At 40.9% G+C, this 25,385-nt stretch overlaps 2 protein-coding genes across 3 annotated transcripts; both read right to left on the bottom strand.

Annotated features, from left to right (window-relative positions):
• Positions 1-706: 706 nt before the first annotated feature.
• Positions 707-10,115, bottom strand: tfe3b (transcription factor binding to IGHM enhancer 3b). Of its 2 annotated transcripts, none has more exons than XM_071917473.2 (9): positions 9,977-10,115; positions 7,515-7,740; positions 7,133-7,357; positions 6,501-6,596; positions 5,394-5,505; positions 5,181-5,237; positions 4,842-4,917; positions 4,525-4,672; positions 707-3,196 (listed from the first exon to the last, which is right to left on the bottom strand). In XM_071917473.2, the coding sequence occupies exons 2-9, from the start codon at positions 7,704-7,706 to the stop codon at positions 2,735-2,737; spliced, it is 1,368 nt and encodes a 455-aa protein (XP_071773574.1). In that variant the 5' UTR covers positions 7,707-7,740; positions 9,977-10,115; the 3' UTR covers positions 707-2,734. The 2 variants fall into 2 exon arrangements, with proteins under 2 accessions (XP_071773574.1, XP_078139834.1); XM_078283708.1 differs by lacking the exon at positions 9,977-10,115 and adding an exon at positions 9,582-9,687.
• Positions 10,116-16,745: 6,630 nt separating this feature from the next.
• On the bottom strand, positions 16,746-23,853 carry gnl3l (G protein nucleolar 3 like). The gene is made up of 15 exons (XM_071917459.2): positions 23,776-23,853; positions 23,628-23,671; positions 22,186-22,296; positions 21,975-22,091; positions 21,787-21,870; positions 20,788-20,923; positions 20,538-20,641; positions 20,249-20,393; positions 20,072-20,159; positions 19,810-19,987; positions 19,578-19,720; positions 19,356-19,492; positions 17,813-17,979; positions 17,506-17,677; positions 16,746-16,841 (listed from the first exon to the last, which is right to left on the bottom strand). The coding sequence occupies exons 1-15, from the start codon at positions 23,786-23,788 to the stop codon at positions 16,774-16,776; spliced, it is 1,707 nt and encodes a 568-aa protein (XP_071773560.2). The 5' UTR covers positions 23,789-23,853; the 3' UTR covers positions 16,746-16,773.
• Between the last annotated feature and the right edge of the window lie 1,532 nt (positions 23,854-25,385).

Here is a 25,385-nt window from a genome sequence, read left to right as displayed (position 1 = left end):
AAATTGATACTGGACTCTTGAGTTGTTCTGACTTGACTTGATGTTCTACATTTAGACTTGACATTAATGACATGGCCTTGACTTGGTAATCTATATTTAGACTTGGGACTTGACTTGAGACTCGATTTGGTAATCTACATTTAGACTTGGGACTTGACTTGAGACTCAAGACTTGCAACTGACTCGAGCAAAGTTGACTTGGTCACACCTCTGGTGCTAATGAAATAATTTCATATGAATCTTTGTGGCCAAACTGTTAAACTGAAGGTGTCCCTCCTGCTCGATCTTCTTATTTCTTTCATGCTTCTTCCAGTAGTTGAAGCTCTTCTCTCATCTTGCCAGTCTCTTTTCCTGTTCACCACCTCCTTTCTTTCTTTCCCTGAGACCCATGTGCCTCCATCCTCTTGGCCTGCCTGTTCTGCCGTCCACTGGACTGCGTGCTGGCCACGATGAGCGGGTGTAGCGCGTGCGTGTCGTCGCTGTGCGCCTCCCTGTGCGGCTGCGAGCCCGGCACCCTGCAGGCTCTGCTGGACGTCCCCCACCACTGTGACCGCTGCGGGTGTCTGGGCGTTCGCTGCTGCCTGTGCGACTGTCCCGCCTGCGATATCTGCCTGCAGGCGACAGAGTGTCTGGACCTGGCCATGGAAATCTCTCAAATGCTCTACCACTAACGCTGGTCACAAGCAAATAATCATAGTCAGACAAGAACAGATGCGAATCGTTTATTTCTGAAAATTTCTAAAAGCCAATTTGTAAGGACAAGACAAAATGTTACCTGAAGAAGCTTTAGGACGTCTATAATGAACAGTCCATCTTAGCACTCAATAAATATGTGTCAGGGTAAGAGATGGTTAATATTGTGGAGAGCATAAGAGTGGAAAACGCTGACCGTAGGTATTCAATCTTATGGGACCAGGAACAACACAATTAGCGGCACCAATCCACTTTACAGTTCATTGAGAGCAGTGAATACCTTGCAACATATAGCCACTGGCATAAAACTGTAATCAGCTCAAAACAAAGTGCGTCCAAGTTGAGGATGAACAGAAGGGGACAGTTTGAAATGGTTTGAATTTCTTCACTGTGAGGAAATCACCAATGTCATTCAAAACTCAGATCTAAAACAAATTTGATTTGTTTTGGCTGCTTTGATTCATCTGTTTTTATATTTCCACAGCTCAGAATATACTTAAAAATTCAAGTGTATTCACAACTTCAGAAAGATTTGTTGGAAGAAAAAATCTAATTGGTATACAAATACAGTATGTCTGTGTTAAAAAAACAACAACACACACACACACACACAGACACATATGCAGGTACTTTTTGAAACACACATTCATGAAATCAACTGTACATAAAGTTGAGTTGCACATCCGACAAATGCCAATGCCTTTCTAAAGTCTGTGGCTGTTGTATAGAATAATAATTGCATTGTATAAGGTTTCACAAAACAAACAGGTATACTTGACTATTAAACAGGTGAGGATAGTGGTTGCTTTAAAAGAAGGTCAAAGCCCTCTGAATTCATACTACAATGAGCAATAATCCATTCTTAGATATATCACTGTTGATCGTCAAAGATAAAAAAAACAAAAACAAAAGGTCACAATCTTGGTAGAACATGCTAACCAGAAAAATCACCCAGCGATCAACATGGTTAATAGAGACAGACAGTCACTGACGATACAGATGTTAGTCAGGAGAAGCTACTGATCAAACTATTGTTCTGGTATCAAAAAAATCTAATGAACTACAGTACTATTGTGAATGGGCATAATTCATTTGCATTTCTCAATACTTTCCTGCATTTCTATTGACTGAATGACTATATTCAAAAATAAAACGCTGATTTGTATATTTCTGGCTACTCTGGAAGAAGTCCTGCTTTGGCTAACTAGCTGCAGCAGCAAGTGATTTTCCTCTCCATTTTGAATTTATTAAATATGCATGCAACCTGGGCGTCAGCTGTCGACTGTGTGTAATGGTAATAAAACGGACAAAAGCTTTCATAAAATGCATAGACTGCCATAAAATAAGGTGCAATAAAACTGCTCAAAGTAAAATATTCTTATGTACAATATGCAGTAAATATTTCACAATGTGCCAATTCGCTTTATAGATATCCCTTTGGTAGCTGCTGGTGAGACAAACCGTATGAGAATAAGCATGCACTTGCTGCTAACAAACCCTGATTCCAGTCAGTTGAAAAAACAAACAAAAAAACAAAACAAAAAATATAACCTTGGCATCTATTAATGAGCTTGTCCTGCCAATCTTATTGTGAAAAAAAAAACCCTCACAGCTTTCTTCCCTAAAAATGAGTTTGTATTAAATTCAAGCAAACTGTATATCCCTCTTAAATCTCTAAAGGAAAACGTATTAAGAATTAATTCATTTCGTATTGCTAAGCCCATGCCCCTATTATACAACATTGCATTTAAAAAAGATTGCATTTAGAAGCCCAGACAATAACCATCTGAGCAGCTCCAAATAGGAACAATGACAATTAGGCCTATGTATGACAAAAAAAAGAGGAATTTATTTTCTCCTGATGCAGTGTTCATGTTAGTTTTGATCCTATTGCTGGCTACTTGTTTTCTAAGTTCAGCTGTACAGTCCTCTAAAGAGACTTGTGTTATGTGAGGATAGACTGCGCTCTCCCTGACATTCTTGTCCCTACAGAATGAACCCACAGTCTCTCTCTGCTCGCGTGACCGCTAGTCTGAGCTCGTCACAAGTCCTCGTCCATATCAAGGCTGCTCCTGCGACTGCTGGTTTTAGAGGCACCTGGTGACAAAGGAGAAAACAGGGGTTCGCCCACCCTCTCCGGGGATAGGGTGCATCCCTCGTCCATAAGAATGTCGCCCAGGCCCACGTCCGGGTAGAGCGCCGAGGCCGAGGCGTCGTCCAGCTCGGCGAAGCTCAGGCTGCCCAGGTCCAGAGGGCTGCTGATGGTGACGCCCGCCGGGGAGTCTGAGGAGGGCGGGGACAGGAAGGAGGCGGGGACGGCCTGTCCCATGGCCGCCGCCCCCAGGTTGAGGAGGTTCTGGGAGGAGGCTCCTCCCGCGCCGGGAGGCAGAGGCTGGCCGCTCTGAGGGGTCGGCTGCTGCTGGAGCAGGGAGGGGTCGGAGCTCAGGCCGGATGACATGGCGGGGGCGGAGAGGCCGTGGAGCCGAGCCTGCATCTCCAGTTCCTGAACACAACAGCAGCAGATATGCATTTGATGTCACGTCCTGCTGCTACTGACATGGTTATTATTTCCCAGAACCAATAAATTATTTGTGCGTTTTGCCAATATAAAGTAATTTCTCTCCAGTAAACAGTCTCTTATTAAACAAATTTAGCTTTTTCACCTAAATGAGATTGATTGAAAGCTGCACTAGGCAACTTCATACTTTGGCAGCCCCAAGTGGCAACGAGGGGAATCTGTTTGAAAGTCTAAAGGGCTTCAGACTTGCACACCGCTTGGACTAAAATGTCAACCGCTGGTGAGTCCAGCTTTCCCTCAATGGAGAGCTCACTCACTGCTGTTTAGGAGAAAGTTTTGTATTTCACACTCAAGTTTTGCTTTGTCACTTCCTTTGTGCCGAGAAGACTTCCTGAACTGATTTGGCCAAATAGGACAAATCTACAGCATCTCAATTATGGCGCTTTTCCACCGCATGGTACCGGCTCAAATCAACTCGACTCTACTCGCTTTTGGTAGTACCACTTGGTTTTCCACTGCAGATAGTACCCCCTCAATGTGCCCCCCCCCCCACAACTGGTCGTCATAGCGATGCCGCGACGCCGCATGAAACTGCCGTGACGTCATCTTCAACACGACACACACAGCAACAATGGAGGATATCGAAGGGATGGTGTTCTTGATTCTCGGTATGTGGCTGTTAGTCACAGCAAGGAGACAGATTTTATTTCAGAAGAGGCTGAAGGCAGCAAGACAAAAGACTGCTGAAAAAAACAGGAGAGTTTGGGAAATCCTACAAAGGCGACGCAAGAGGGTAAGCTAACCTGGTAGCTAACGTTAGCATATGTTCGCGCAATGATGACGATTCTCTCTGACCAATCAGTAGTCTGCAGTGTTTTCACGTCACCTTTTGGTATCGCCTCAGCTCGCTTGGAACCTCGACGGAGGTGCTACCAAAAAAAGTACCAGGTACCAGGTAATATGGTACCTGGTACCTGGTACTTGCCCAATGGAAAACCAAAAAAGGCGAGTAGAGTCGAGTCGAGTTGAGACGGTACCATGCGGCGGAAAAGCGGCTTTAGTGGGATGGGATGGTCTTCTCTATTGCCGCCCCAATTCTCAGACTGATACATTTTTTTATATGAAAATCTTGCCTAGTGCATCTTTAAAGTATACAGCATGCTGAAGAATTAAACGACTACAAAGAGTGCTGTCAAAAATTAAGCTGTTGTATTTTAAGTCTGATGAATTTTAAACTCTAATTTCAATTACTGTGGTATGCATTTTTTATTGGATACGCCGCCTTTTAGCAAAGCTGACCAACAGATACTGACCTGGATGCGTAGCATGAGGCTGTGGTTTGCATGCTCCAGTTTCTTCTGACGCATCTCTACCTCCTTGGCTCTCTGTTGCTCCTTCTGTAGCTTCCTGATGTAATCTACAGAAGCTTTCAGAATGGTGCCTTTATTCCAACGCATCTCCCTGTTGCCATTGCAATACCAGAGAATATTGTAGAGGCAGTCGAGAAAGTAAACACACAGAAAACAATATCATATTATTTACTATAATACAGTTCAAGGGCTCGATTCTAAATTTAAAATACCAAACCAAAGTGAGTATTGTGAAAGGAAAGAAAAAAGACAACACTTACGGGTCACTTGACTTGGGTATCAGAGCCCCCAGCTCCTTTATACGGTCATTGATGTTGAATCTCCGCCTCCTCTCAACTGTAGACAAGCAGGAACGCCCAGGCAGAGAGAAAGAAATTACATTGAATTTTACTTCCACATCGAGATGAGGACAGAGTCAACCACCAGAGTGTTGGTAAACAAGGAAATGAAACAGCAGACAAAAAGGTTAGGGAGGCAAAGGCGCATAACCATGTAGTCCGGATGTTGTGAATTTGAATCTGGCTTGCAACCCGTATGCATTACCATATAAAAAAAAAAAACATGAAATGTAAAATGATCTAAAATAAAGCTTGACTTACTGAGGTTATGGTTGTCTTTCTTCTGCCTTTCTTTCATTATAGCTTTGGCATCTGCATCTGAAAGACAAATTCTTATTGGGTTTTGTTGAACACATAAAATGATGCTTCCAGAAATGTTGTCCCCATGACATATGCCCCTCCTATAATAAAAGTTATTCTGAACATTTAGCAAAAATTGGAATAAAAAAACATGTAGCACACATTTTACTGTACCAGTGATTTCCCTTTTAATGTTTGGAAGATCAGCAGGACAGGAGTTGCTGACAGTAAGAGTAGGTGCCGCCATTCCAGGGCTATGGTATACATCCAAGAGATTTCCTGGGAGCTACAGCAAAAAAAAACACATGGCACAGTACATGTAATAAATGGACACTGATTGCAATAAACTTAACAGCAAATCTGTGAAAAGGATGTCTTCTAAATGACCAGTTTCTGGTTATAAAGTTGACCAGTAGAGCAAAGTTCCTCTAAATTCAAAATAGAATCGAAATAGATTTCTGTCACACCAGATAAAAGGCTGCTGCATGTCACACAGCACAATCTAGCCGGCAACACAAGGCAAGCATTAAAAAAAACAACAAAAAAAAAGCCCAAAATGGAAAAACTACTTGAATAGATAAAGAAAACCTTCAACACATACTACATTGCTGCTCCTATGCTTGACATTCCTCCACATCAGTTACAATCAAAATGTCTTTTTGTTTTAATTAGTTTAGGGGGAAAAGCACATTTATGTCTTTTCAAAATCCAACCATTTATATTGTCACACATTTACATGCAAGCTGAACCACATCAACTGATGTCATGTCAAAATCTCAAAATGCATTTACCTCACTTTGCTTCTTTTTCTTTTCATCCAAAAGCATCACCATAATCCTCATTTTCTGTTTTGTGGCAAAATGTCTGCAAGCCCTATCTCTCTCTGGCAAATCAGTGGTTTACCTGACAATTTTACAGTGAACGTTTTATGAGCACAATCTGCTTTGTCTCCTGTTGTAACCCTGTAAAGCTTCTCCCCATCTTGTATCCTCTGATAGCCTACCCCGCCCAGGCAGCACTTTCCTGACGAATAGTAACTAAGTGCCAAAAGTATATATTTACTCTCACGACAACACTGAATTCCCGTTTCAGAATTCCACACAGAATAGAGACAGTCCATTCAAAGAAAGACACTATGGGTATTTAAAATTTGTGGATTGAAGAGCCTGAGATGCAGCGTGTTCTTATGGGAATGTACATTTAAAGAAGAACCTATAAACTCTTGAACCCAACTTTCAAAAGGAGGCATTCATGATCAAGAAAATAAATTTTTCTTCATACCGTGCTAGGCAACTGAAGACCTGAGTCAATCAATGTCATGATGTCGTCATTAAAACTTGATTCAAGACTAATGATGTCGTCGATCACGTCGTCAATCTGGAGAGAAAACAGACGAGAGAAACATGCATGATACACAATAAGTAAGGCACTCTGCGTTAAATTTAATATTTAAAAGGGGATCAACATTGCATGTATGAACATATAAGCCTACAACAGTCTTAAACAGAATCTATATAGAATGAATACTAACACTAAACATTTAACCAAATTAAATTGTTCTAAAGTGGCCTCACTTCAAAAGCAGAGGCATGTGTGCAGGAGAGGTGCTGGTATCATTAAGCTGCGGGTGCAGTATTTAACAGCATATTGTGACACCAGGCCAACAAGGGCAAGATGACAAAAGAAGGCATGCGTCGTCACAGTGGGACCTTCGGCTACATCATTACAGAGCAAACAAAAAGTAATTAAGCAAGAAGTTAACAGGACAGTAGACATTTAACTTCTCCAAAATACACTGCAAGGTTGCAGAAAGACAAAGACTACCGAGGGGTTGTGTAATCTGCTTTAAAAGCAAACCAACCCACAAAAATACGTTCTTAAACCACTGGTAGAAAATCAGGGATTTCCCGTACTTCCTCCTTGTTGGATCCGATGTTGAGCAGGGCCATGGGACTGTTAGGAGCGCTGCTGGCTGTAGGGGCGACCTCAGGGGCAGAACTGGACTGTGGCACGGGGGACACTCCGAGGGTCTGAGTAACCACCTTGTTGCCCAGAGTGGTGGAGAGGTACTGCTTCACCTGCTGCCTCTGTGCCTGCTGGATGTGGTACTTAGTGGGGTTCTCCAAGTGGGTCTGCACCTGATCGTTTAAAAAGAGTCATTTATGGCATACATCTTGACATAACCACACTGTACTGAGCAAAGAACACTAGTGATGAACATGCAAATGAGCATGCAAAGCCCCAAATAGCAGTGCTGTTGCCTCATGTATAGCTGTTTTTGAGCAAAAGCCTTACTTTCAGCACTTCCACAGGCACCTGTGCTGGAGGTGGACGGGCAGCATTTGGAGGCAATGTGACAGAAATAGCTGGAGTGGAGTCAGAAGCCCTGAGCTGAGAGGCAGAGGCCTGCTGCTGGGCCTCACGTCTCTCCTGCTCCTGGGCTTGTTCTCGCATCAGCTGCTGCCGCAGCAACACACGTGACGACATGGCTGAAGATAGAGATCCGGATCTACGGATGGAGCTGGAAAACAAACACAAAAAAAGGAGCATTCTGGATAGGGAATACCAGTAATTTAAACTGTGCCATGTTATTTACTTTGTGATGAGAGCTTATCACACAAAATTAAGACATTCTTAAACCCCTATATCCTTAAAATCAACCACTATTGTTCCTGTTGCCAAGAAGGATATGGGTACCCGACTTTGAGACCTTTGAGAGCCTGATACACAACTCCCTGCAATTTAAACACGGGGCATTTCGCTAAGTGGATGATGCAGTCAACATGGGCCTGGAATTTGTCACACCTGGACACCCCTGACTCCTATGCCAGGATCCGGTCTGGTGACTTTAGCTCCACCTTCAATACATCTTACTGGAACCGTGCCACAGCAAACTGTTTTAACTTTATGTAGTCCCCTCAATCTGCTGGTGGATCTCAGACTTCCTGATGATTTGTGCAGCTTGAATGCTCCCAGTCAGACAGTCTGTGTGAGCACAGCTACACCAGATGGATATGCTCTCTCGCACCTCATACAACTTGTACACCAATGATTGTACCTCCAACTACCCATCCATCACACGAATCAAGCTTGTGAATTATGTTCCTTGTTCCTCCATCACCAACAATGATGAGTCCATGTACAGAAGAGAGATGGCTCACCCTGTCACAAAGTGCTGCTGACAAGTGGGAACGTAACACTCTCAAAACTGTTGAAACAAGGACTGACGTTCGAGGGAAACCGCTTGCTCATCTATAACTGACGATCAATGGCTCAGTTCTGAACCCAGCTGAGTCATTTGAGCTCCACCATCACCAACACACTGAAATGGGACAAGAACATCTCCTGCCTATTCAAAAAGGTCCAATAGAGGATGCTCTTTGTGCGGCAACTGAGGAAGCTCAACATACTGTAATGATTCTCAGTCTGTCCTTATAAATAATAAGTATGCATCCTCACATCTTCCATTACAGTCTGGTACAGCTTTGCCTCTTCCTCTTCCAAAACTTTCCTCTGGGAAATGGTACAGGTCCATTAAGACCTCCTGTCACCTCACAGCTTCTCCCCAAGAACTGTTACCTTACTCACACAGCCCTGAGACTCACACCTGCATCCACGATGGATGCAGGTGTGGATGCATCCAATGTGTTACCATGCTACTATTTATTATTACCCAAATGGTTTTAGCACAATCTTGCATGACTTACGGTGTCTACTCTGCACACAATCCTGAGTACAGGATTCAGACCGTGCACACTATGACACTTGTCAGCCTGAGGAATGTGGGTTCTCCCCTGCTCATAATTTGTTTCAGTATAACTTCCTCATGGTACAATGGGTCGATGCACTACTGTCCACTCACTACAGTTCTCTCAAAAGCTGCAACCACACTATTCAAACACACATATCCACAGAATGACAAGTTAGTTCTGTGAAAATCAGTTGACAAAATGATGCACCACTGTAAGCAAAACAAATGCCTCTGTATACTGACCTAAGCAGATTTAAGTGATTCTGGGTTTACAAGAATTTAATGTTATCTCTTATGAGAAACAAAATGACCATATAACTTATCTGGGCTAATAGTTTATAAGACCAAGTAGTATAAGAACTATATTATTGAGTATAAATATAGTATATTTATAAGAACTAAGATTTTGGTTAATTGTATCAGCTTTAGTTGTATTCATAAATTAAAAATAGATAGAACTGATCCAAGGGGTAATACTAACTGGTTTTACACAAGGACAAGTCTGCTGTTAACAATCAAGCTCCCATTTACCATCATCTATTATTTTATTTTTTGTAGTTTGACCACCTATTCAAACAGTTACATCGGCTGGCTAACGTTAGCTAACTTACTTATGGCTGTTTTCGTAATCGCTATTTCTGGCGAGCCCTAATCCAGCCTGCGTGTTGAGTTAGCAACGTTGACTTGACAAGTTATTGCTAACGGGCCTGCAGCTGTCCTATCTAGCTAGCGCAGTGCACTAGCCACTTGAAGCTAGCATTAACGTAGTTTAGTTTTCTATTGCATTTAAATGTAAGTTACCTACCAGTAGCCAATTGGATGTAGCTTCGCTATGTCTAATCAAAATAGTTGTGTTTCAGCAGTAACAGTCGAGCTACTGGTTTTCAGCAGGCTAAAGCAAAATGAAAATAGGAAGTTGCTGTTTGGGTAACGTTAACTAGCATCCGTTACAGTTAGTTGGCTAGCTACCTCGGTAACTTTATTGAAAGTAATGATAAAAACATACTGTGGCAATGAATTTGTATAACGTAATCACAGCCATAAATCCCCGAAGTCCTCCGTTTTCTTTGCCATTTCGTCTTTTATTCAGTGAAGCCGAGCTCTCCAACCATCGTTAGCTGCGGTACTAAACACTGTTGTTTACTTCGGGCTGAGGTCATTTGACGCATGTTACCCGGAACTTGTTGACAGCTGCAGGGTTACCATATCTTCAAAATAAAAGTCCATTCGTGATTTACTTCTTCAGTACAGGAATTCACCTTTAGCATTAGGTAATTTGGTATACCAGAAAAAGCACCTATAGCAGTTATGTAATATGAATAGAATATGGCAAAACCGCTGAATTTAAATCCAAACCAGTGTGGTTGAAATGCATGGAAAAGTAAATTTAAGATTAAATTTGACCTCAAATTAGAGCACATGGAGACAATTTGGAGATTATCCAGGGCCCTCGTTTATCAACACTGCACACTTACAAATAGCGTAAACCGTACTACCAATTTATCAATTTGTACTTATTCCTGTATGGAGGACCATATTAGTCATAATTAAATAAAAAAATATGTGTCAGTAAAATAAATAATTACGTAAATAAATACAGAAATATATAATATCATATAATAATAATAATACATTCATAATTTGATTTTATTCTTTAATTTCCAAAAATATAATAATATTATTTCATAATAATTGTTTTCATAATAGCATGACTATATTTTGTTGTATTTTTATTTCATAAAAACTTTTATTAAACTTTTATTTTCAATTACATGATATTATTCAGAATTACATTTTTCAAAGTGGTTCTTTTATTTCCCTTTTTATTTTTTCATTGCTCCTCTTTTTATTTCATAATGACTCTTTTAATGAAAAGAGTCATATAATATCAATAATCAAAATATATATATTTTCTAAAATTCATATGGCTTCTCTCCCTCTTTAGGTGGAACTAGATGATTCCACCCAGCCAGGTGTAGTGGATGGAGCCGTGAACTCCACCCCCCTTGATGGAGATTTGAGCGAAGAGCCCCGGTCTGGAAGAGGACACAACACCAAGCCCAGAAATGGACTCTGCTGTTGGTTCAGCTGCTCTGGTTCCTCTGACTCTCCCTACTGAAGCTCCTGTGGTTCCTGTGAGCCTCACTACTGAAGCTCCTCTGGTTCCTCTGAGCCTCCCTACTGAAGCTCCTGTGGTTCCTGTGAGCCTCCCTACTGAAGCTCCTGTGGTTCCTCTGAGCCTCCCTACTGAAGCTCCTGTGGTTCCTCTGAGCCTCCCTACTGAAGCTCCTGTGGTTCCTCTGAGCCTCACTACTGAAGCTCCTGTGGTTCCTCTGAGCCTCCCTACTGAAGCTCCTGTGGTTCTTCTGAGCCTCCCTACTGAAGCTCCTGTGGTTCCTCTGAGCCTCCCTACTGAAGCTCCTGTGGTTCCTCTGAGCCTCACTACTGACGCTCCTGTGGTTCCTCTGAGCCTCCCTACTGAAGCTCCTGTGGTTCCTGTGAGCCTCCCTACTGAAGCTCCTGTGGTTCCTCTGAGCCTCCCTACTGAAGCTCCTGTGGTTCCTCTGAGCCTCCCTACTGAAGCTCCTGTGGTTCCTCTGAGCCTCACTACTGAAGCTCCTGTGGTTCCTCTGAGCCTCCCTACTGAAGCTCCTGTGGTTCTTCTGAGCCTCCCTACTGAAGCTCCTGTGGTTCCTCTGAGCCTCCCTACTGAAGCTCCTGTGGTTCCTCTGAGCCTCCCTACTGAAGCTCCTGTGGTTCCTCTGAGCCTCACTACTGAAGCTCCTGTGGTTCCTCTGAGCCTCCCTACTGAAGCTCCTGTGGTTCCTGTGAGCCTCCCTTCTGAAGCTCCTGTGGTTCCTGTGAGCCTCCCTACTGAAGCTCCTCTGGGCCTCCCTACTGAAGCTCCTGTGGTTCCTCTGACCCTCCCTACTGAAGCTCCTGCCATTACTCCAGTCCAGGAAGGCTTGACCAGCAGCCTGGTTGGCACTGAGGAGAAAGTGCAACAATCCTCTGACACCACATCAGGTAGGAGTTCTTCATCAGGTCCGCTCACACTGTAGCTCATGTCTACTTCCATCAAGATGAACTGAGGCATTGATTGTCCTCTTTTATTTTTCAGAGATCAAAAAGACCAAGAAGAAGAACAGAGTCTGACGCTTCTTCCGTCGGCTGTTCCAAACACTGAGGAAAACAGCCGAGGAAACAGAGAGGGACTGAAATCCCACTGCAAAAAATAAATTCAGTGTTGCATTGCAATCAGTCCATGTCAGTCAATTTTTTTTTCATTTACTGTGAATTGATGCATTATAAAATTCAGAAATTATACAGGAATTGCATGATACATATACATATACAGTCAACTCCAGAATCATTGTCACCCTTCATGAAAATTAATTTATTTATACAACATTTATTGTATAAAATAAATAAAATTCTATTTTTTTTTATTGATCTCAGAATCCAGAAACTGTATTGCTTTCATCATTTCCTGTTTCACTGGGGTCAAAATATGAGGTTGCACACATGTAAAATCCATTTGTCATCCATCACTTTGTGGAAAATCAAAGAGCTTTCAACTCAGAGGAGACAGATAGTAAAATACCACTAAGCACAGTCAGGGCAATAATCAAAAAGTTTTAGAAATCTGGAACAGTTGCAAATTCACCAGGAAGAGGACGCATGTGCATATTGTCCCCATGAACAGTGAGGAAGATGGTGAGGGAGGCAAAGAGGAACCCAAGGATCACAGTTTCACAGCTGCACAGTTGAGTGGAATGCTGAAGTTATCAAGTGTCAAAATCCTCCTCCATGTCAACAAGCTCTTTGGAAGGGTTGCAGGAAAGAAGCCCTTACTGAGTGCAACCCATAAACTGAAGCGCCTGAACTTTGCCAAGCATCACTGGAACTACAATTGAAATTGTGTGTTGTGGTCTGATGAGACCAAAATGGAACTTTTTGGCCACGCACACCATCCGCATGTTTGGTGACAAAAGACGACTGCATACAAGGAAAAGCACCGGATGCCCACGGTGAAATATGGTGGAGGAAATATGGTGTTTTACTGCTAGTGGTCCAGATCTTGTTAAGATCGATGGCATAATGAATTCCATTAAGTATCAGGATATTTTAGCCCAAAACCTGGTTGCCTCTGCCAGGAGGTTGAGACTTGGCCGTGGAAGGACCTTTCAACCAGACGATTCCAAACCTACATCAAAACCATCACAGAAATGGTTGCGGGAACACAAAATCGATGTTTTGCAATGGCCATCTTGTCTCCAGAACCCTAGTGAAAATCTGCGGTCTGAATTGAAGAGGGCAGTCCACAAGCGCAAACCTAAGAATATCAAGGATCTTGAAATGTTCTGCATGGAGGCACGGTCCCTCCCAAAGTGTTCTCCAACCTTGTCAGACATTACAGTAAGAGGCTATTGTACTAAACCATAAAACATTTTGTGTTTGAAGAACGTATTGTGTTAAAATAAAAGTGTACGACTCTCCCATGTGTTTGAGCCCAAAATATGACTCATTGCATGTGTTGCATGCGACCGACCGACCGACCGACTGACCGACCAAAACTTAAATCTGATTGACTCCAGATTTAAGTTGTTATAGTTGTTGTGTTCTAGTGTTTAAAAGTTTTATTTTGGGGTGGAAAATGCAGAAATCGGACATGTAATGACCCGGAAGTGGTATATTTGTTTAGAAGTAGAAAGCAATGGTAAGTCTGTCTCGTCTTAGCTCTTGCAGTATTCCTGAACATGGAACTTCTTTAAGAATGTAAAAGTTTATAGCCTGATATTATCGTTCTGAAGCAATTTTGCAAAACGCGATTGGCAGCCTCTCGTTCACAGTGATGGATTACCTTTACTGACTGAATTAAGTCTCAAGAGTTGTTTTCTATGCCGTTTGGAATTGAATGGGAGTGAATGAGCCCGAGTGGTATGGCAAAACTGATTTTAAAATATCTTTAATTGTGGCACATGCATGTAGAAATAGTCAACATTAAAGGGATGTAAAATGTCAAAAATTAGCAAAACCTCAAATCACGCTGGAGTTGTCCTTTAACATACTGTATGCTAAAGCGTTAGCAAGTGCACAAGGTAGATTTATGCACCGAGACACAGAGATAATTTTCATATATTGGCTCCCAATAAGTTGTGTAGTCTTTAATGTGTTAATTAACCTGATCCCAGTGTTTTGCTACAAAAATGAAGCTCTTCACCCAGTCTGCACATAAAAGCTAAGAAAGGTTTCATCCCACAGGCAGTTCTAAAAAGATCCTAAGCCAAAGGTGGCACACTAAAGTAACAGTAAACTTTAACGTCCTCTCATTCCAAGGCAGCACATATAACACAGGTAGTTAAGAGTTTAATATGGAAGATGGTTTATTAGAAAATCCACTAGCTCCACAGATCCAAGTGGACTCAAGTCAGAGGCAGCCGGGCTGTTTGAGCCCAGTGCGCACTGCGGTGCCTAATTACGGTACGCACTCTTTACGCCCATAGACTGTTTACGAATATGGTGGCATTCACATGTGCATTTGTACTACATTAAAATTACTAGTTATGAATGTACTTCGGTGAGACCTGTGCGTTGCTGGATGGCATGGATCGACAGAGATCAGTGCATGAAAATATCAGTCTGTTAAAAAAGTTGAAACTAGCTGGACTTTTGACAGAGGCCAAGTAAACAAACTAGCAATCAGGTAAACTGCTTCAAAATGTTTCGAGACTCAGCAACCCACAGCAACTAACCTAAACCTAGGTGGTTTGCTGAATTTGACAGATGCCAAATGTCCCATGATTGGTTTGTACACCAGGCAGTAGGCTAGAAGTCACACACATGGACAGGATCCTTGCTGCAGCCAGTGGACATTCACTTACCAGGAGATCAGTGATTTTACCTATAACAGGTAAGTCAATGCATAAATTAAATGTTTTGTTTTGATCGTGATTTCCATTCATTGGTTTGAGATGCAAGGTAAAACAGACAGGCAACTCTCAGTTCACTAAATGTCAAACGAAGGCTTAAGCAGGTATATAGTTTCATCAAGAATAGTCTTGAGAACTTTACAGAGAGGGATGGTCACATTGAAAAAACCGAGGATTACTATGAAATTCCTGACTAGAGTTAGCCTAACAAATCAATGTTGAATTAATCGGTTCCACAAAGCCTACGGGGCTCTGGTCCTTACCTGCTCCATCAGGTTCTGCTGGAGAAGAACAGGAGCTCCCAGCACTCTGCTCTGCTCAGACTGGGGGCTTCGGTCCGGGTCTGGGCAGGACAGAGAGGACAGATCTCCAGGAGGTTTCACAAAAAACCTCTAGCTCACTGCACGCACACACACAGAAACCAGGTCAACATAGAGTTGTAGTAGAACGGAATTGTAGTAGAAGACAGTAACGTCTGTCATGGTAGAAGGTATTAATCAATACAAGAATCAATGCACTCAATAGAGCCAAGAAGTAGCCTAATAATCTCCCTAGTTAATGAGGGTCGATGACAGATGTTGGGCCAAGAAAAATTACCCAAAATTGACATCCATAGTAGGAATCGTAGGTAGGAATGCATGCTAAACATAGCTAGAGTTAGCAAACAATTTCCCTACAATTACCTGTTAGCTGAGTGTAGCTGAAGTGCTGGGAGCTGTTGGCAGCTGTTGGGATTCTGTGGGGAAGTGAACTGCTCCTCTTCTCTCCCGCGGTGTCAGGTCCTTATCCAGGTGCTGATGATATATTAAAGTAATAAATTCTAATAAATAAATTTAGACTTTTTTCTCAAAATTACCACTTTATTCTCATAATATTATGATTTTTTTAACGTCATTTGGCCCATGGGGCAAGACCAGCCTCAGAGCCAGGAAAAATAATCGATTGCAAAGGATTACCCAATCAGCAAATAGATCCCGCCCCATTCACTTTGATTGACAGACGGCTGAGACATTATGAAAAGTGACATTATGAAATTTAAAGTGTTATTATGAAATAAAGAGGAGCAATGAAAAAAGAAAAAGGGAAATAAAAGAACCACTTTGAAAAATGTAATTCAGAATAATATTATCATGTAATTGAAAATAAAAGCCATTTGAAAAATAAAATAAATTAATAATGTAAAATTAATAAAAATACAATTAAAATATAGTAATGCTATTATGAAAACAATAATTATGAAATAATATTTAATATTTTTTTAATTAAGGAAAACAATCAATTATTAATTTATGTATTTATTTATGTAATTATTTATTTCACCGACACATATTTATTTAATTGTGACTATTTTGGTCCTCCATAATGCTTGCGAATGTGTCAATTTACACACAGCTCTGATCATGCTTAGGCACAGCACCAGTGGATGAAAAGGAGAATTAATAAGACCACCAAAAAAGACAATCAAATATACTTTTTCCATTCATAAACAGCACCATTTAAGTTTTAGGGAGACAGTGACCTTTTGCCAGCATTTCAACGGAAGGTTGTTACCATAATGCATAAGGGGTGTATTTTTATGTTAATGAGTGGCTATGCACGATAATGATGGTGGTATAGAAAGAGTTATATTTATCAAGGCAGATTACTTGCAGGTATGCAGGTTATGCACAGTTTCCTTGTAAGCATTCAAAATTGTACTCCTAAGAGAATTTAAAAAAAAAATTGAAACAAAGAAACAAAAAAATCAAGAATCAAGAATAAATGGTTATGGTCAATGCATATTTTATAAGATTTAAGAGCTGTGCTTGCGAAGATACAAAATACATCCAATAAAGACAAACATTTCTTTATATCTTTATTTTTATTTTCATCAGCTATCTGAAAATGTGAAGTTCATTGCAGATGTCAAGGTGTCTGAGAGTTTGGTGGCAATTTTGTCTGCAAAGGAAAGAACAAAGGAAAAATAAACGATCAATTCCAATTACATAATTATAGAACTTCAAGTAACAAGTACAACAATCCAGACATTACTGATAATAGAAGTGTGTGCTTGAGGATGTGTGTTTTGGCTGTGGGTGTGATCAGATGCTGATACACTTGTCTTTCAACCATTAGCTATAGCTTCAATAGCCATATATTCCACAGTCGAAGGACTGATTGCACCTTTCAAGTATCTTTTGCATTAGGCTGCATCTCTTAAGGCACAGACAGCCACGTTCATTCTACTATTTTCCACCTTCCAATCAGATGTGCCTGTGCTGTGTGAAGACAGAGGCCTGTTCTGACGTACACAAGCTGCTCTTCTGTCGTATGGGGCAAAAGAATAGTAACAATAGAATATAAATGGTCCAGTCGCTTCACTGAAAACTGACAATTGAGCCAACTAAGATGATGTAGGATTTGGCCTGCTTCTGCAAAGAGCCACAATGTGAAATAGCTTGGTTGATTAGGGCCTCCACCATACTTTATAGTAGATAAAGTGATGTATTATGAATTTAATGAAACTGAATTCTATCTCTTCATATTCAGAACCTGAAAATAGCAATAAAAAGGATCATAGACCATGTATTAGAGTCAGACTGAGACAGATTTTTATACAAACCGGCTCTTTTCTGTTGCTTTTTCCTTTTCTTGCTGGCAGCCAGGAGCGCCTGGCCCTGATTCAGAGGGTCTACATTCAGGATATCCTTCAAATCTGGACTCCTGGATGCAGCATCTGCAGAAGCACCAGTTTTTGACTTCTGAGATTTTATCTCCACTGTCATTGGTCCAAACTGTTTTGTGCGGGATAGATAAAGAGGGAGAGTTGTATGTAGACAGTTTTGCAAACTTTAGGGCGGTGAACAAAAGCTAAGGACAGAAAATTGTTTGATAACCACTGAAGTTGCAAAGACTGCACTCTCTCACACCTCTGCGTCCGGGTCATCCTCCATAGATTCAGTTTCATCTTTTAACTCTGGCTCTTCCAGGGAGCCCCCTTCAGTTTCTAAGTCACAAGGTGATTCACCAAGGCCACCTTGTGTCATCCCAGTCGTTTCCATGCAGAATCCCATTTGGACATCAGGACAAGATGACTCTGAAACAGAAATACAGCCTTTTTTTGTAGATTTACGCTGAGAATGGCATAATCTAACTTTTACATTTTGGGGTCCTGTAATTTTGCAAGACAGATGATGTTACAAAGTCCAGATGATATTAGGAGCCCCACCGTCCAATCCCCACCAAAAGGGTCTTGTACAAAAGCCTGTCCGTGTTCCCGGCATGACGTCAGAGCCACGGACTCGCGCATCGCGCAGTTAATTGACTGTTAATTGTTTCCTGCAGTGAGAAGCCTTCCAAGTGGCCTTACCTTTGTTTCTTCTTCAAGTTTAGTGTGTGCGTTCATGAAACCATGTAAGTCCTTTCACATGTTGTTTTAATGCTCATAGTTTTCAGGAATGTTGATTATCTTTGTATCTGTGGAGATGTCTATGGCTAACACTGCAGTTGGATTGAGTTTAGGCTGGTGTAGACATAATTGTCTTTCACTTTTATTTGTATTTCGGCTTATTAACCCTGTAATATGCCTATGTCATATTAGAGTTGGTAGATTGATTTCCTAACTTCAGTGAATGTGGTTTTAGCTGTTTAGCCCTTGTAAAATTAGTGCAGTAATAGAATTATTATTGTTGGTTTATTACTAAATAATGTAGACCACTTTGTAATATATTTATTTGCCTTATTTTCAGACCACACACGCACATCCTGCACTTATACAGAGAAATACCTGTAACCTTCCAAGTGAAAATAAAGCCACGTGATCCTCTCCATGATTCTCTGGCCGGAATCATTTCCATAGAGTCTCCTACCCAAACCACTGTATTCCCGAGGCCCCCTACCTCACAGGTCTGTTGAACTTGATACTCTTACTTTAGGAAAAAATGAATTGTTTCTTGAGCACCAATGTAGACGGCAGATGAATCAAGTTCTTAAAGGATCCATTCATTAAAAAGTACACTGAAAACATCTCCCCCAACAAAAGCTTTCAATGCAACAACTTTTTCTTCTTTTAGTGCATTTATGCCCTCCAATTCTGCTTTGACAGATACTATGGCTGAATCAGCAAAGCTATCACCAGCTGCTGACTTTCCGTTTTACTAGCAGCACTCACAGGAACAACTTAGAAGATAATCCTCCAAAGCTGACATGACTGAAACATTGGGTCTTCTTTAGGCCCGCCTTATTCCAAGCCTTCTATTGGAGAAGCATGGCCAAATTATCTCATGTCATGGAAAGGAAATCACAAAATCATCTGGCTTTCAAGATGTGTGTTTTGGGGGCTTCTGTCTACTAATACACGTCAAACACTTGCAACTGGATGAGCTCAAATCCAAGCTCATGGTATGCAGTCACATCTCGTCTCCTGTCAATTAAGTATCGGTTAGGGTTAGGGTTTAAAAACTGTTAACCTACCTGCAAGAACCTCCTGATTTCCCTTCTCCAGTTCATCCCAGTCAAAAGCTTTGCCCATCTCTGTAACGATCTCAGCACTGACATGGGTGGGGAGGGTGTGCGTCTCTGGAGGGTGTGTAAAGTAGCTGATCCTTCCCCTGTATGATGAAACATGCATGGAATTAGATTGTGATGGACGACAGTGGAGGATCTCTCAGCTCCAAATTCCTGTATTTCACCAACCCTGTCCAGTCCATTAAGACACTCTTTGCTGCTTTGTCAGTATCAGGCAGTCCTCCCTTCCTTAGCTTGCCTTGACGTCGAGCGAGCAACGCCAAGAACTCCAGAGCCGTGTGGAAGTCTGGAACGCCATAGTGCTCCATGATCTGTGCGTGCAACAAAAATCGGTCATAACAGTGTGCGAGTTACATGATCAAGCCATCTACCAAAGGATCAAGAAGAAGACATTACGTACCTGTGCTTTATTGCAGCGTCGGAGAATGGCTTCAACAGGAGGAAGGGGATCTACAAGCTGTTCGATTTTCACACAGTTACGGAGGATCATTGCGGCATCAGTCGTTGATGTTGCCATGACAATACCAGGGCAATCTAGAAGCTTTATGTGTTTGTCCAAATGCACCTCCTGAAGGCACCTGAAACACAGCGGATGCATCAGTAACACAGGGAGAAAGCAAGCAGGCCTTAACGGTAGTGCAGTGTCGACAATTTATACTTACTTCGTAACACCAGGAGTGGCTCCCACATTGCACGCTCGGGCCCGTTTCAGACTGTTGATCAAACTACTCTTTCCCACGTTAGGAAAACCTACAAAACAGGAGTGGCCAGTGATTACTATGGACAAACTTGATTTATATAGAGCAACAATCTGGCATGTGACTGGATCTGGCGCTTACCTACAACACCTACAGTGATGGCTGTCTTTATGTCCAGGTTGCGACAGTAGTTGCCGAGCAGTTTCATCAGGCAGTCTGCTCCAACACAAGCACTGCTACTGAGGAGCTCTGTGGTGGCTTGTGTCACTGGGACATTACTGCGTTTCTGCTCATAGCAAGGGACACAGAAGATTTTGTTTATAGTTTATGTGGAATGTTTATGGTGTGGATTGCACCTAGCATACGGATATTATTCTACAGCTTTTATCACACCCTCAGATGATAAAAATAGAAATGATTGACTGCATACCAAGTTCTTGTTCTGCAGCTGAGTAGAAGCTTTAAAAGCCACAGTAGGAAACTCATTGCGCAGATACTTGATCCATTTCTCCACAATTTCCTTTGATACCAGATCTATAAACAAAGGGAAATCAATAACTTGATGTGATGAATCAAAATAACTTCCACCAATAACTACTTTGTTGTGCGATCAAAGTAACACAAATGAAGACTGACAATTCACAAATCACATGCCTTATTAATTTTTTCAGTCAACCTACCAATTTTATTCAGCACTAAAACGATCTTCTTGTTGGTTCCACTCTGGATGACTGCCTGCTCCACCTGAGGACATCTGCAGCCAAGAGGGTCACGTGCATCCAAAACCTCCAAAATCACATCCGAGGCCTCCACAACCTTAAACAAAGAAGATAGTTAGCGCACATTCAAATGTGCACTCAACCCCATTCCATCAGTTCCTATGATATGGAGAAAGGCAGCCATTTAAGACAGTTATGAGAAGGCTGATAAGAGAAAGGCTGAAAACAGAGAAAATCTGTACAAGCTCAAGAAACTCAATGCAACTGTTGTGTATGTGTGTGTTTGGGCTGTCACTGCATTCAGCTTTTATTCATCAGGCAAAGTAAATAGTTATCAAAGGCAGTGTACTGATTTATGCTACTCTAAGTAATATTTAACTATTGTATGTATTTCAGTTACTTCTACAGGGCAAGACACACAGCAAAGCTCTTAAATCACAGTGATTCTTGTCGGTTTCGTAATGATTGTTCTATTTGTACATTGCATACTGTGTGAGATGACTGAACATATTTTCTAGTTCTGTGGTGCCATGTGAACCTTATAAACTAAATACACCTGTGATATAATATAATAACAATTTAAGGGCATCCCTCTGCCAGTATTAATAGTATTGGGCTACTGAGTCAACATTTGAGTCAATATTGAGTCAATATATCCTCTATGCAAAACCTCCTAAATTTTGGCCCTCTTCAAAAATACCAGGATCAGCCCTATGTGTATATAACTGTCACTCCAGACTAGTGAGCTAGGAAATACACAATGTTAAAGGGTTGACCTGGGTAAGTCTTAACCCATGTCGCTCCATGTCTGGAGCATCGTGTCGTCCACCCTGTTTACAGATTGTAAAAACGTCTGCTTTGATGACGTTATAAAGGAGACAGCCCAGAGGAAATTTGTGTGTATGAAGTTCAGTGTGAAGTGCCTCCTACATGGTAGAAATATATTGAATAGTTGCCTACCTTTTTGAATTCTCTATAATATGCCTTTCTTGAATTCTCATTTTCAAAATTGACATGCTTCTCTAAACTCTGCATCTCTGTCTCCTGTAAACAGAGAGAAGAAAACAAAGACATCACTATTGCAGTTAAGTAGATGGCATGCATTGATTCTATTTCAGTCTATTTCCATTGAACGGGCTGCTATTTACCCTCTGTTCAAACTCTCTCTGTCGCTGTAGGATGTCATTCTGAAAGCTGTGCAAATTCCTCCTCTTCATCAGCTCTCGTTCTCTTGAGATTCGCTGCTTTTCTTGGAGGTCCTGAAGCTGATTATGAAAGATTGGGATTGAAAAGGTAGTTTAACACCAATTTATTTTACATTTAATACAGTGATGACATGCAAGACTTCTGATGAATCACCCTTTGCTTCCTGATTTCCTCTGGCTTTCTGCGGTCCTTGACATGTCGCACAGATGACAGTTCTGTATTCTTTGCCCGTCCGGAGGCATCACTCTTTTGCTCATCTTTAGCCTTTAGAAGGGAAAACATGCAAAGTATATAAAACATCTCTCTTTTCCTCAAAATTTATAAAACCTAGACCTTGCACACTCTGTCCAATTGGCAAGGGAAATCCAAGCTTTCACAAGAATTTAATTCATTAAAAATCAGCACAACACAAGTCACTGAGGGTTTGTAAAGTAAATAAGAGCCATGCATTTTTCACAGAAGCCAAAGTGGAGCATAAGTCCAGTCTCAAAACATTTTTTAGTAATTAATTAAATCTAATTTATGAATAAATACACATAGCAAAACATAGCACAACAGATTTGTATCACAGAAATATAGTACCGGAGTTTTTTTTACCATGAGGACAGCAGTTATAACCTCTTTGTTAAATCTGTGGCCAACGTGGATTTTGTCACGACTTTTCTATCTTTCAAAATGTTTCTACTAGGCTTTAGATCATTCAAACAATGTCATACCCATTTGGCCTGTTTTGTAGTTTCCATCAGTACCCTACAGTTGTTATTTGGTTTATATAGACCTGTACAGACAGTGAAGCTCTTCATGCAAACTCTACACCTGAGCATGGTGAGTGAAGACTGGTTTGAGAGCTGAGGGGAGAGTGATTTGTTTACAAGACGTGTCCAATACTCTGTAATCATAACACATAACTTAACTAACCAGAGAAGAGGATAGCTTCAGTCAGGACATACAGGGATGCCAGACTGTAGAACTGACTCTCTATAAAAACCATCACCTGCAACCATCCCCTACTGACTATAGCGAAGAAGCATTTGTTTATAAAAAAGGAGGTTAAGCTTTAACATGGGGGTTGTTGTAGAGGCCTAGATATATAAGTATTTAGCTACAGCTTGTTAATATGCTATTCAGTCACTAAGCTACAGCAGGCGTATTGGTGTAGCCTTGTAACATTTTACAACCAGCATCAAGATAATCAAGTGTGTAATAAGGGATACTGAAGTGCTCGCTATCTAACATTCATTACTGTTTATCTGGAACGAATTAATCTTCCTGTGACTTTTAACTTTGAAATTAAAGGGTAGCAAACTGACTAGTGTGAAGGAAATTATATAGTGAGGAGACTAATAAGTCGATAAAACTGGAATACTAACATTTCCATGTAGGAGCTCTTGGCTGTTAGCGGGTAGCAGAGCAGTCGGAGCCAGTGGAGCGGAGAGTTCAACAAGCCACAACAACTTATAACTATTTACTGTGTGTCAATTTGCCACGGGCAGCTTGACATGCCTGACATTAAACGTTTTGGCTGCAATAACACAATGAAAGGCTAACACTAAGTTAGATTAGCCACAGCTAACATTAGCCGGGTAGACGCTTACCTTGAATTTTCCAAGGAAGCCGAGACGTTTCGCTCGTTTTTGCTCTGTAAAATGCAAGAGACATTTTAAATAATCAATTATGTAGCGAGTTAACAACTGAATGGAATTAGTCAACCCGATAAAACAATGTTAATTTATATCTACGTACTGGCTTTTGACATAACTTCACCCAAGTCTTCCTCTCTGACTTCACGTGTGTGGCAAGAGGGCGGACATGTGCACAGGATGGCGTCACCCACAACATCCGGCTATATTTCAAAATAAAAGTATGCACAGATTTTCGGCCACTAGAATTGATCAAAGTGGTTCCCTAACTGGAGTCTGGGGATTTCATTATGATTATTCAACAATTCAAAAATTGGTAACTGTAATCTGTAAGAACCACATAATCAAATCATGTTTGAAGGAAAAGGGCATTTAAATTGTGAAACAATAAAATAACATATGTGCACATCTTGAAATAATGCTTGATAATGGTTGCAGATAATGGTAATAATACTATTCATATAACACTCGGACTGACAGAGGACACTTTAAGCTTATATTTTATTCCTTATGACAGCTGCATGCTAATGGCAGTTTGAGATGTTTGTGATAATCAACAGCATTTTTGTATATCTTAGCTTTTAGGTTTTTACTGTTGGTGTAAGTGAAGGAAGACTCTGTTTTTTTATTCCATCTCCATCCTTTCTGAAAACACAGCATTTTCCAAGCCCCTTTATCATTTCTGAGGACCAATCAACAATGGTCAAGTCACAGGTCATTTTTGCAAACAATTTTACTATGACAAAATAAAAATAGGCTACATGCTTGTATTAACATCTAAGTTTTTTACCCACTTTATATTCATGTTTTGTCTCCTGGTTGTTTTCCTCTTTTGCTCTTGGCTAGTGGTGCAGTGAAGATGGATTACCAGTATTTGGCATTGTTTACCTCTGTTACCAGTTGGGGGATGCTCTAATAAAATGGATGTGTCATTTCCAGTACACTGACAACACAAAGCTTAAACACATGACACAAGCACACATATTCACCCACCTATCCACACCCATCCGTGTCTCTCCTTTTTACCTCTGCATGCAAACAACCAAACAATCAGATACAGAGGAGTTCATGACTTCAGTTTGAGGTTAATCCTCCGTGCTTGTAGTGTTTCTTAGATTTAGGTGAAATGACTTGATCCTTGTCCTGGTTTAAACCTGACAAGACATCAGGAGAGCTCTGATTTAGAAAGCGTTTTCCATTTTGCTGGTTTCATTACTATATGGCTGTAATGTCTCTCAATCAGCAATAACAACAACATTAACAACAATGACAAGCAAATCATGAGGAAAGGTGATTATTCTTTAGGTTGAGATAATATGTATCTCATCCATGTTGCATAGTATATATTATATTATATTATATTATATTATATTATATTATATTATATTATGTTATATTATATTATATTATATTATATTGAGCATAGCTTTGAACATTTTTGGTCAGGTGTTCTCTATAGGCAACAATTACCAGTAGTAATAAAAAGCATTGAATGGAAGACTTGGCAACATTTTCAATTTGCTTCACATATTTATTTACATCTCAAAAACATTCTTTTCTATTTGCAAGAAAACTAGATTCGATGAAAAAAGACAATGGCAAATTGATGGATTCACAGAATTGACATAATCGCTTTTGTCACTGTCTCTGCACATTGTGTCATTCCCAGCTACAAACTGTCATCATGATAATGTCAGCCAGTTTCCTTGATTC

Source organism: Centroberyx gerrardi, chromosome 5 (assembly GCF_048128805.1).
Source record: "Centroberyx gerrardi isolate f3 chromosome 5, fCenGer3.hap1.cur.20231027, whole genome shotgun sequence".
NCBI lineage: Eukaryota > Metazoa > Chordata > Actinopteri > Beryciformes > Berycidae > Centroberyx > Centroberyx gerrardi.
The sequence above is the reverse complement of the archived record's forward strand: the minus strand, read 5'-3'. Positions and strand labels throughout refer to the sequence as shown.